The sequence below is a fragment of the Typopeltis vanoorti genome, chromosome 11 (genome assembly GCF_054136105.1).
Source record: "Typopeltis vanoorti isolate ZY-2024b chromosome 11, IOZ_Tvanoo_1.0, whole genome shotgun sequence".
Classification (NCBI taxonomy): Eukaryota; Metazoa; Arthropoda; class Arachnida; order Uropygi; family Thelyphonidae; genus Typopeltis; species Typopeltis vanoorti.
In genome coordinates, this window is record NC_143559.1 from 117,052,256 (window position 1) to 117,066,219 (window position 13,964).

At 37.0% G+C, this 13,964-nt stretch overlaps 1 protein-coding gene across 1 annotated transcript in view; it reads left to right on the forward strand.

Moving 5' to 3' along the window:
- LOC150101976 (uncharacterized) overlaps positions 1-13,375 on the forward strand; it is a 283,338-nt gene extending 269,963 nt beyond the window's left edge. The window contains exon 15 of the mRNA XM_090400543.1: positions 13,216-13,375. Coding sequence (XP_090256669.1) covers positions 13,216-13,268 — 53 coding nt within the window. The 3' untranslated portion in view covers positions 13,269-13,375. The remainder of the gene's footprint in view (positions 1-13,215) is intronic.
- Positions 13,376-13,964: the final 589 nt, after the last annotated feature.

Sequence of the window (13,964 nt, forward strand, 5' to 3'; positions counted from 1 at the left end):
GGAACTATACAATAATAATACAATGAAATTTCACATTACTAAATAAGATAATAAAACTAAATTAAGAATTCTATAAAGTGCTTCTTTATTTCTGATAAATCATTATTTTTCTCAAGAGAGTGATAACAATGTTAAGTCCAAGTGAAACTTAATTTTCTTTAATAATTTGTTTCACCCCGACTTAACACCATTACATCCAGTGCTTTGCAAGGTTCTACAACCGTTGTACAAATTGAAGGTCCATAATTTTGATATTCCTAGCCATGTGACAAATGGGAGAAATAAGGATGCCAAATAAGTTTGGCATGTAAATGATCTATCTCTAAGATGCTATTTTTCAGCACTGTGTCTGTTTTGCAAATACATCCATGGTTACTGCTTCACTTAGCTGACAACCATCATTCCTCCACTTTCTCTTGGGCCTGTTAAAACAAGAACAGCAGCTGCAGTGCAGTTACAAACACACACTGAACCTGCTTCTTCTTCTCTTCCTCTTTTATTCCATATACCTCTGTCCTATGGAAGTCTTCCTGACAAAGTATTCCCAAACAACTACTACCAGCAACTCTTCATGAAAAATTTCAATAAACTACTTCTTTCTTGGTCCTCACTTGAATCCCACATGACACTGATGAGCTTATGAGTTCTTTGACCTCATGTGTATGGGATCAGTATTAAAAAAAAACAATCTGTTCAAATCAACATGCAGGGATTTTGTATCAGCTGTACTGCTTATCACCCTCACAAACTCTTGCCTCTATAGTGCATTTGGAAAAACAATGGAACATTGTGCCCTTCAATTGGAAAAGAACTGAGTTTTATTCTTGTTGTAACAAGAACAATCTTTATTCAAGCTTTTTCAATTGAAGATGAGTTAGCAGATCTCATATGGGAGCAGTAGGATTTTTTGCTGGAAATCTTGCTTTATCATCATGCATACAAGTGGATTGACCAGAAAACATACACAGTTTACAGACAAATTATTACATTAGATGGTGTTGTCCCTATCTGTATGAGCCTCATGGCCAAGTGGTTAGCTTATCTGCTGTCCAGCCATGAGATTAAGTATTAAAAACATCCAGCCAACAGGATGTTTTTAATACTTATCTGTATTAAAGACTGATCATGGGAAACCCAGACTATCAACACAATGTATATCTTGTACCTCTCCTTGAAACCAGTAACAACAGCACTCACAACTGACTCAGGCAACCCATTCCATTTATTTGCCACTCTCTAAGCAAAAAATCTAGTCCTCATATCCTTGCCAACCACACTCGTACCCAACTTCCATGGATGACCTCTTGTTCTGTCACCTCTAGCCAATTTCTGAAAAATTTCACCTGCATGAATCCTATAAAAGCTTTAAGTAACTGAAATATTTCTAATATACCCCCCCCCCTCTCCTTTGCCTATCAACCAATTTTTGCAATCCACAGGAAGCATTCCACAGACTACACACTATCTTGGTCACTTGCACCACTTCCTCATCTCAAAGAAACCCAGGTGATCAGACCTGAGCTCAGTAATCCAGATGTGGTTGTATCTAGACTTTATATGGATAAATCCAAAATAATGTATAGTGGAAATACTCCAGAGCAATGTTTAGCATCTTCATTTGATACTTCACAAAAGTGTATTATTACCATCATCATCATCAAATTCCTGACATGTACAGGATATGATAGTACTACATGAAAAATTTACATCATTACTAACTTCCTATCTACAATTTTCCTCCAAATCAGTCTGTTACTTGTCAAGACTCTAACATTATCAGATCTTATATTTCTATCGTCTAAGGCACTTTGTACCGTATCAATCCACCTATATCTTGGTCTTCCTTTGCCATTGATGCCATCTGTTCACGCCTCTAATTTTTCTCAGAACTCATATCTGCAGTCTCTAGTCTTTGGTCAAGTGTTTTATTTCTGACCCAGCTCTCAGATCCATAGGTTAAGATTGGTTTGAACACTGTCTTGTATACAGCTAATTTAGTGTTCCGACTAATTTCTCTCTTATTCCATATGAATTTATTCAACTAACTGCCTACCATACCAGCTTTGTTGATTCTGTTGTCTATTTCCATATTGAATTTGCCATCTTCAGTAAAAATCGTCCCTAAGTAGCTGAAATGTTTTACTTGTTCCACAGGTTCCCCATTCACAACACAGTTGACATTTTCAACAATTCTACCTATTTTCATTGTCTTTGTCTTTTTAATGCTGACCTTCATACCATATCTATTACAACAGCTATTCAATTTAGTCAGGTAATCTTGCAAAATTGTAGCGGATTTATTTAGAAGTATAACATCGTCTGCATAAAGCAAAGAGCTGACATTAACATCTCCAATTTTGATATCATGTTTAATACCACTTTCCTTCATAATGTGATCCATATAGATAATGAATAACAGAGAGGATAATGTACACCATTGTCTCACACCAGATTTAACATTAAACCATCTTCCTGTACTTCCTTCAATTCATTATTAGAATTGAAGGAAGTACAGGACGAAGTACAGGAATTAAAAATAATGCCCCATTGACACCATATAACTGTAGCGTATTGAATAGCTTCTCTCTTGGCACCTTGTCATATGCCTTTTCCAAATCGACAAAACTTAAATACAGATCTTTGTTATATTCCCATGCTTTCTCAACTATTCGTCGTAAAGTGAAGATCTGATTCTGACAGCCTCTATTTGGCTTGAATCCAGCTTGTTCTTCACCAAGCTTTTCTTCCACAATTCTTCTCAACCATTTCTCAAGTATACTTGCATAGATCTTGCCAAGAACACTCAGGGAAATAACCTCTGTAATTCTCACATTGTTTTATTTCCCTTTTTATATATGGGTACTATTAGAGCTCTACTCCAATCATCGGGAATTCGTCCCTCTGTCCAGGCTCTCTGAACTATGCATTGCAGCCACTGTAAGACTTTTATACCACCATACTTCAGCATTTCTGGTCGAATATCATCTATTCCAGCTGCCTTTCCATATTTCAAGCCTTTGATGGCTTCAAGTAAGGATATGTATTCCTGACTGTATGCCTGTTGAGTGTTCTTTATATCACTATGCTCTCACTGCTTGTTTCATTCAGCAATTTTTCCAAGTAATTATGCCATACTTCAAGGATATCTTTTTCTCCTGTTTATCATCTCTAACTCCTTTTACATCAATCTTTCCTCCGTTTCTAAGCTTCTTCAACAACCTCAAGAATATCTTACCACCTTCTTGATATTTATTTTCTATGTTCTTCCCAAAGTCCTCTCATGACTTTTGTTTAGCTAATTTTACACAGTATTTAGCTTTTTTACATTTGTCTCTGTATTCTCTAAGAGCAAAAGCTGACTTATTTGACAGGAACTTTTGATATGCTTTCTTCTTTTCCTTCACTTCCTCTGTAACTTCCTGTCTCCACCATAGAGTTCTGATTTTTCTATCCTTGCAGACAACCTCACCGCATGCCTCTGGCTGAATCAATCAAGGTTTTCTTCAAGGCTTTTTTCCTGTTCTCAAACTCTTTCATTTTTTCTTGAATAATCTTTGTGTATTTTAGTCTACAATCACATCTGAGAGCTGCTCAACTTTTATTTGCTTTAAAACTTTCTTACATGTTATTCTTTTCAGTATGAAATTCAATTTTATAGTGATCGCTTCCAATTTCAAATCCTCTGTACACTCTTGTGTCCTGCACCAGGGAGAAAACATCACTATCAACAATAACATAGTCAAGAGACTTTTCTTATTCCTAGCCTCTTCTCTCCATGTGAATTTGTGCACATTTTATGTTGGAACATGGTGTTAGTATTAACCAGTCAATGTCCTGAGCAGAAATCCAACAGGTATTTGCCATTATAATTAGCTTTGCTCTTTTCTCCAAATTTTCCCAAAATATTTTTGTTTGGTATTTAGATCCCCAACAAGGACCAATTTTTCCTTTTTCATTGTGTCAGTTGCTTTTTCTAAAGCATCAAAAAATTCCTCCACTTCTACCTTAGTAGAACCATCTGTGGGACCATAGGCACAAATAAGTCTCATTGTCCAGTTCCCCATTCTCATATTTGCCCACATCACGCTACTTGAGACTGCCTGCCATTCAAGAAGATTAATCTCATATTTTGTGTTGAATACTATGGCTACTCCTTTTCCTTGATTGTCATTTCCTGAATATAACATTTTGTATTTATTGCTCAGAAAGATCTCACCAGTTTTGGTCTTTTTTGTTTCAGTCACCCCTATTATGTCAATCTGGTACTTATGTAATTCTTCAGCTGGCTCCATTCAGGCTTCTTATGTTAATAGTACCGATCTTTAACTCTGGTGATGTTGAGTTGGGGTGTGCTTTCAGATTTGTTCCAGTAGCTGACTTTTCACTGTTCACCCTGGCGAAAACAACGGGGGCTTTGTTTAACTGGGCAACGCCCTAGCCGGCATGAAATTTTGTCATGTTGTAGCATCATTTTCTATATTGGCTTAAGCCAATAAGAATACAATTTGGTCGGCTAAATCCCAAATCGCCAGCCCATCCTCGTTCATTCAGTATCCAGGTAGATACCCAACAGGGTGCACCACGAGAAGGTGAGGATTGGACATTAGGTCAGAAGCCCTGGTCGGTTCTCTGCATTCCTTTAAAGGCTATGTGGAGGTCTCCTCTCAGTTATACAGCTTTGACCCTTTATTATTATTACTATTATTACCTATAACTATAAAACCCATGTTTACAAAAATTTTAGTCTTTCTCCTCTTTCATTCCTTCTACCTAGTCCAAACAGTCCTGTTTATTCACATATATTGTTCTTACCAGGACATACATCAGAATCTGCCATTATAATTAAATTATTTTTAAATGATGTCACAAGTTATTCTAGTTGATCATATCTCTTCTGTCTTATAACTTTCATAATTACTTGTTGGTATATATGCTTGAATTATGACAAGATCTACTGGATTGTTGTTAAGGTTGTCATAAATATTCTCTCATTCAGATAGTAAGTATATTTTACTTTCTTTCCCCAATCTTTTCATAGTAACAAACCTGCATGATTTTTCCTTTCTCTCCTCAACTATATATTCTTATAATATAAATTCAAGCTGCCAAGAAATTATATTCTTGGTTTAATCCTTCATCCAAGTGTAAGCAAACAACTTCAGGACTGCGCAACTCGTATATAGAGGCTAATGGCTTCATATCAGACCAAGGTTGAAATAATGCACAAGTCATTTTCCATATACAAGCCAAGGTGCCACACCTTATTACTAAAATACTCTGGATTAGAGATAGATGTTGGGAGTTTTTCCATGCAAGAAATTATATTCTTGGTTTAATCCTTTATCCAAGTCTAAGCAAACAAAGTTTGCACCTGAAATAACTTCAGGACAGGGCAACTCATATATAGAGGCTAATGACTTCATATCACTTGCCTTAGTATCCCATAATGCAAAGCAAATATCCTTACAGACATGTATAATGCTATGCCTTATGAAGAGTCACTACCTAGACTGGTTTTCACCTTTATTCAAGTCTCATCAGTGAAGCCAGACCCAGAACCAAAGTTGAAGTAATGCACAAGACTTTATGTGCTTACACTTGGATAAAGGATTAAACCAAGAATATAATCTCTTGTATTACCAAGTGGAAAAACTTCCAACATCTACCTCTAATCCAAAGTATTTTATTAATAAGATGTGACACCTTTTGGCTATTTTTATATGGAAATATGACTTGTGCATTACTTCAACCTTGGTATCACTTCTGGGTCTGGCTACCACTGATGAGACCTCAATAAAGGTCAAAACCAGTCTGGGTAGTGACCCTTCCCATAATGCATAGCATTATACATGTCTGTAAGGATACGTGCTTTGCATTATGGGATGCTGAGGCAAGTGATGTGAAGTCGTTAGCCTTTATTTATGAGTTGCCCAGTCCTGTACTTCAGGCACAAACTTTGTTTGCTTGCACTTGGATAAAGGATTAAACCCAGAATGCAATTTCTTGGCATCTTTAATAAACGGTGAGGTAATTTTCCTAAATGACCTCAGCGGCCACAGTTTTAACTGGCTCCCCCTTTTCCAGCACCACTGACCAAGCTGGACAAGAATTGGGCTTTGTTATTAGTAATGACCTAGTGCATATCATACATCTATCTACTTGGATTCCTGATAACCCTCTTCATTCTCCAAATATTGAAAAGGTATCTCTTTTTTGACCAGTTCTTCCAGATACACCATAGAGGTCACCTCTCCTCTCAGTAACTCAGACCACAATCCTATACAAGTCTCCCCCTTTCAGAGAATGTCCTTCCTCACACCACTCCCAGTCTTGCATCCTTTAGCACTACAAAGGTGCCAGTTGGGATGACCTCTGGAATTTCTACTCTTCCTTTTTTGATCTGACTATTACTTCCACTCATCTGACCCAAATACCTGTTCTAAACAAGTCACAGAAATTGACATGAAGTCCTTTATCCCATTCAAAATCCTTGCCCACTTACTAAACACTGGTTTAACAGAAAGAGCATCGAAGCAGTTAAAGAAATAAAATTCTGCTTACAGGTGGCTCACATCAAGAAATCCAGCTTCATACTGTGCCTGTACCAAAGCATTTACATATGCAAAACAGTCATCAGCAACTCTAAATCAGTTTTATAAAGATCATCAACAGAAAACTTGCCTCCTGTCCAAATGAAAGCCATGTCCTCTGCTCCCTTGCTAAGGCTGATGCATGCAACCCCCCTCTCTCTCTCTCTCATCCTAATAGTACCTCTGTTGCTTCACCCAAAGATAAAGCTGACCTCCTGGCATCACCCTTTTCCTCAAACTTCTGCATAGAAGACTTAAGGAAAATTGCCTCTTACCATGCCAGAATCCAAGCACCTTATGTCTCATATATATAGTTTTTTTTGACAAAAAGATCAGGAAACTACTAAATGACAGAGAATAAAAAATCTTCTGATCCAGATGGCCCCTCTCCAGTTGTTCTCAAACATTGTGCTCCAGAGCTATCACCTGTCCTGCACTGTCTTCTCTACAATCTAGTATACATTGGTTGTACTTATCCCAATGTGTGGGAGCAATCTCATATCCAGCCTATTCCAAAAATAGGAGATAGTTTGCCATTACATCATTTGGCTTCTCTGAAATACTGGAGAAAGTCATCAATAGCCAACTTCTCCAATACTAAAGGCCTGCCATTTAAAATCCACAACTAAAATCGTAGGTCATTACATCACCTACCACTGAACATGTTATGGAAAGGTTCAGAGAAACTTGTGCTGTCAGCCTTGACATTTCTAAAACTTTTGACTGTGTGTGTGGCATACAGGCCTGCTAAACAAATTGCCATCCTCTGGTCATTATATCACCTACTCTCTTTCTCCTGCATATAAATGACCTACTCACAACTAATCATATCCACAGCTTTGCAGACAATAGTATTCTCATTTCACAAACCATGCAGTACTCTGACATCCCATTCTACAAGATCATCAACAACTAGTGCCTTAAACTCATGATAAAAGTTTAATCGAGGGAAGCAGCACTAAGAAATGAATAAAAGTAGTATGTAATGTTTCCAGTATTTTGTCTCAGTTACAGAGACATCATCAGGGAGTACAAAATGAGATTTGTAATACACCCACAAAGGCAGCACAAAACTAACTAAAATGTGGATGAAAGACTAGAGTCCTAACTAGGTAGGGAGCCTTCTATGGACACTTGTTGGCATCCTAGGATCTTGAAGTGTAAGTTTTATGTGACCGTGCTTATTTAAATTAGGCTGATTTTTAAGAGTAGCAACATATTCTTATTCTTCTAAATTTACTATGATGGAGCATGATAGTCTTTTTCTAATTCATTCTGTAAGCTGTATCCAAAGCATCGTCTGCAAGGCCAGATTGACCATTTGACCATAGTCATTACTGCAGATGTATTTTTCATGTTCTTACATTTAGATGGCAGCTGATTTTCCTGTCTGTCCATAGTAGGCCAACTTGCAGGAACGAGGAACTCCATATACACTTGGAACCGAGAGGGGAGGGAATTTGTCTTTAGTGGAGCAGATAAGGGCAGTTAGTTTTAAATGGGGTTTGAAAGTGTTGCAAAGATTCTGGATATTTTCTCTGTGCCTCACCCGTAAGGGGATTGTGATAGCATTACTAAAATCTTTCTGAAGGTCATGGATTGGGGGGGGGGGAATTGGTTTTTTTTTGGTAATGTGGGAACAGTAACCATTAGATAGAAAAGGGTGGTGTATATGATCGAGTCCTGTTTTAAGAAAGATTTCATTGGAACAGCAACAAAGGTTATAAGCGCTATGGGTTCATGTTTTTATGGTGCCATATTGTTGAGGTGTATGTGGGGGGGGGGGTGTCTGCCTGTGTGAGAGGGTTTCCTATATGCTGAAAAGGGACAGGTTACCATCAGGTAGGCAGGTAACCAAGGCATCTAGAAAGGCCAGACTATTATTAGTTCCCTTTTCCATAGTAAATTGGATTCTAGGGTGAGGGCTACTAAGTGACATAGAAAGGTATCTAATGAGTCTGGGCCATGAGACCAAATAGAAAAGACATCATCTACATATCTCAACAACCAGATAGAAGGTTTGAGAGGGACTGAGTCAACAGGTTGTTTTTCAAAAGTGAAAGGGGGAGACCTCATAGAAGTTCTATGTATTTATAAATTTTGTTTTTCCAAGAGAAATAACTGGAGAAATATATGGATAGCAAAGAAGTCAATGATATCAAGGGGAAAAACGTTTTTCCCTGTGATATCATTTTGGAAGTATTTGGAAATAGTGAAAGCATTAAATACTACTTTTAATCATTTCCCAGTGCTGTTTCACTCCATTAAACTTTTATCATGAGTTTTCCTCAGCACTTTAGCCTTAAACATTGATCTATATACTATCCTTCATTGGGGATGAAGGCAATCTTGTCACATTCTATGCCACTAAAACATTGTCTTGTAAGGTTTCATTGGAACAAAGGTTATGAGTTCTATGGGTTGTGATCAGTATTCAAGTTATAGTGCACAGATGATACGCTTACTTTTTTTTAACAGTTATGTTGTCAGTTATTAACAAATCCCGAAGCAGTCTAATCATAATAAAAATATTTAATAATCAACAGAGGTTTCCTATCACCTCTAGTCTCTCTGCCATAAACACATCACATCAATAACTTCCACTTCATGCAGGATTCTATTTTACACCCAACTAACTCTAAACTGTATACAGTAATACCTCACATTACGACTCTTCACTTTATGATGAACCAATCATATGATAATTTTAGTGATATGACACTGCCTTGAATCAAGTCCTGCATTTGTGAACTCGGTTTATTTACAATGTTGATACTCACTACACCTATGATTGGCTCTAAATTATAAACTGTTCATAACTATTCTTTTATTTGATTGTTGTCAATAATGCAGATAAAACTTAAAGAGTGCTGTTGCTCCAGTGAAAAGAAGAAGATACATAAACATACTAAGATTAAAATTATTAAATTTAGTGACAATGGTGTATCAAACAGAGAGAGAGAGAGAGCGTCACAGACTAGGCTTACTTTGCACTACTGTTATTACAGTTATCCATAAACTCTTCACAATTTCATGGCTGAAATGGGAAAACTTTCAGTGGTGTATATAGGTGTCCAAACTGATTGGTGTGTTTCTCAAAGTATGGTACGCATACCCTCAGGGGTACACAGAAAGGTCTTTAGGGGTACAATGTACCTTTTTATATTTTTGTTGTTCAGGCCTACTCTATGCAGGTATTCCTTGCTTAACGTGGTTTTGATTAACGCGCCTTTAATCCTGAGAAGCTCACAGTTGATCTGACAGATATAAGCAAAATCTTTAACATAAATAATCTCACACAATTCAGTGTATAGCTTGGAGGTCATGAGTAGCTGTGCATTCATATGTTAAGAGTGATATTCCGCAGTTTTTTTCTGTCAGTTTGGTTTAACACATTATGTAAAGGTTTCTGATATTTGACAGTAAATTGTATCTGAGAGATACCGTGACTTCCGATGTCAGTATAGTATGGTTTAGTTTTTTTTTTTATTCTTTGTTCAATAATTTCTAGATTGTAACTGAAAATAAATAAACCATCATGAATTACTGAAATAGAGAGCCAAAGGCTTATTTATCATACATGTCCTCTACATTTATGGAAAATACTAAGCAAAAGTGATCTGAGCTTACTCCACCTTTACTACAATTGCCCATAAGGTTGGTTATGCTTGCATCCGCAGAAACGTTTAGTTTCTATATATTCTATATAGTTTCTATGTTCGGCTATGAAATAACGTTGGATTCAATATCCACTTAATTTGTACCATCATGTATTATATTTGCAGTGTTTTTTCTTTATGTTTTATTGCTTTTTTTGCCGAGGTCTGGAGAGTTATTTTGCTTGTTATCATAGAATTTATGCCAATAAGAAAAAACTAAAACTGTTCAAATGACTCGTGATAAAAAATTGCAGTAAATAATGTAGGTACAGGCATTTATTAAACATTTACTTTGCATTCATTTTTTATCTTTCCTAAAAGAGTACCATATAAAACGAACTATTAGTACAGTAATCAATCAGGGATGAATTGTACTTTTTACCATTGATTAACGTGATTTTGATATAAACTGTAACATCGAGGGATTAATTAACTGCATTAATCGAGGGATACCTGTAATTCATTTTTCATTAATTAAAAATCTAAAAGATGTTTTAAGCAAAATGTGTATCTTGACATTTATCGACGGGCGTCTGGTTGACAGCACTATTGCATTCCGACTGTGTGGTTTGAAATGTTTGCATTAAACATTTAAATTAAATAATTCAAACCATGTTGCATAAATTGTTTGCTAAATTTTGGAATTATTCCTTGTTTCACCACCCCAACACATGTATATGTTTGCATCACAAGTTGTGATGAGTATTCAAGTTATAGTGCAAGACGATACACTTACTTTTTTTAGCAGTTGTGTTGTTGGTAATTAACAAATCCTGAAGCAATCTAATAATAATAAATATTAATATCTGTCTTATATGAGGGTTGGTGGTGGAATAATAATGTACAAGTGGCAGTGACAGCTAAGAGGAAGGCAAAGCAGAAGTGGGATGAGCCAAGAGTGGAAGAGGACAGAGAGGTGTACAGAGAGAGAAAGCAAGAAGCCAAGAGAGTTGTAGCACAGGCAAAGGCCATGGCATATCAAGATCTGTATGATCAATTAGAAACAAAGGAAGGAGAGAGAAAAATTTACCAATTAGCGAAATGTAGAAATAAAGCAGCAAAGGACATCTTACATGTGAGGCAGATCAAAGACGCTGAAAGAAGAGTATTATGGAGGGATGTGGACATAAGAAACAGATGGAAAATATACTTTGAGGGCATTTTGAATGAGGAAAATGCAAGGACTCACAGAGGAGATGGGCAGCCTTCTGAGGGGATGGTGCAGAACATCAGTAGAGTGAACATCATGAAGAGGATGAGGAATGGAAAATCGGTGGGCCCTGACAGAAGTCCAGTGGAGGCATGGAAGGCACTGGGGGAAGAGGGAATTGGCCTGCTGTGGGACCTGTTCATGAAAGTTTGCCAACAAGAAAATATACCCGAGGAATGGAGGGAGAGTACTCTTGTCCCCATCTACGAGGGTAAAGGGGATGCACAAGACTAAAAATTACAGAGGAATAAAGTTGATATCCCACACAATGAAAATCCTAGAAAGGGTTCTTGATGGTAGATTGAGGAAGGAGGTGGAGATTGCAAAGGAACAATTTGGCTTCGTGCCTGGTAGATCAACAATCGATGCTATCTTTGGTTACGGCAGATGATGGAAAAGTATCGAGAGAAACAACGGGAGCTACATCTGGCATTTATTGATCTGGAGAAAGCATACGACAGAATTCCAAGGCAAGAAGTCTGGAGGTGTCTGAGGGATAAGAAGGTGCTAGAGAAATATGTCAGGTTGTTGCGGGAAATGTACAGAAATGTGAAGACAAGTGTTCAGACCTGTCTGGGACAGACAGAAAGTTTTCAAGTAACAGTTGGCTTGCATCAAGGGTCAGCATTAAGTCTGTTTCTGTTTAATATTGTGATGGAGGTGGTAACAGAGGAGGTGAGAGAAGGATGTGCCTTGGACAATGTTGTATGCAGATGACATCTTGCTGTGTGCAGATTCAAGAGAAGATGGAGAAAAGTACTGGAAGAGAGAGGTATGAGGCTGAGCAGAAGTAAGCAGAGTATATGTGTTGCACAGTGGGCAGCAGACAGGAGACAGATATGGAGCTGGAAAGAAATGTCATCAGGAAGGTGAGAGACTTTAGATACTTAGGTTCAATGGAGGAGCTGAGAAGGAAGTGGGATGCAGGATACAAGCAGGTTGGAGGAACTGGAGTGTTATGCGATAAGAGGGTGCTGATCAATCTGAAAGGCAAAATCTATAGGACAGTAGTGAAGCCAGCTATGACATATGCTATAGAAACTGTGGCCCTGAGGAAAAATAACATCAGCAGGATGGAAGTAGCAGAGATGAGAATGCTTAGGTGGATGTGCGGTGTGACCAGAAAGGATTGTCTGAGAAATGACTATGTCAGGGGAACAGTGAAAGTTACGAACTTAGGAGCGAAAATACAGGAGGCAAGGTTGAGATGGTTTGGTCATGTGATGAGGAAGGAAGATGAATATATGGGAAGAAGGGTCATGCGGAAGCGTGGGCGGCCAAAGAAGAGATGGAGGGAGCTGGTAGAAGAGGACTTGAGGATGAAGAACTTCGATGTGGTGACAGCCCAAGACAGGAAGGTGTGGAGGAGACTCATTATCAACAGTGACCCCACTTAAGTTGGAGAAGATCTGTCTTTTATATTTATTAAGCCCTTTATGGATCACTGGTTAAAAGCATCCCATTTGTAACTAGTTAAATATTTTTGTTTCTACTGTATGTATGTTGGATTTTCATCTAACTAAAAATGTATTTAATAATTTAAAACATTTTTTCACATGTTTGGAATTTATTATAATGTAAATATTAAAAATAAGTATACCTTCATAATTATTTGTGGCTGAATGACAATTTTCATTTACTTAGAACTTCCATCCACATTTACTAACTTTCATTTTTTTTTCTCTTAATATTCCAAAAGCTAATTGTGTAATTTAATATTAACCATGAGTTCTTAATCTTTTATTTTTTCTTTCAGTGGAAGACTGGGAAGAAAACCATAGGAATGAACATCTTAAAGGAAATAAATAAAAAATAATCTTATCATACTTGTGAATGAAATAAAATAAAATGTTTAATACAGGAAATTATGTATAATGTTTTGCAATGTTGCTATTAATAAACATTTAATAATAATATCTAATAATTACAAAATTTCTTTCTAAAGCAAAGAGTAACAGATAAGAGTATCATGAATGTGGCATTAAGATTGTATTTTTAAGAGGGGTTGAGCACAAAAACAATTGTCTGCTATGTATTTATTAGTATTAGCCTTACTGCAAAGGCTGTGAGCTCAATCATGGAAAATATGGATGTTTGCAACAACCTGCTGCAGATAAGCTTATATGGGAATGGGAGTTAATAAGAAGTTTGTCTTCAATTATTATGGATGCTTTTCCAGGGATTCAAGAACTCGCTTAGAAATGGCTTTTTCCAGATCACATGATGCCTGAATACCTTATCATATCTTTCTTTGAAAAGATTTGTTAGCATCATTTAAAAAATCAGATAGAATTGTGGTATATTCATTCCCCCTATACAACTCTGCAGTCACATTTATAAAATGTGAGCAAATTTACTAAACCAAAGCCTCTTCAGTTAAAAATGGACATCCCCTCTCCCATTAGAGACAAAACTTCTATATACAGACTCTCAGGGTTTATTATTACATTCAGTGTTCCTGTATCCAAATCCCTTCCATCACATTCTAAGGTAGCTATCTTTTCC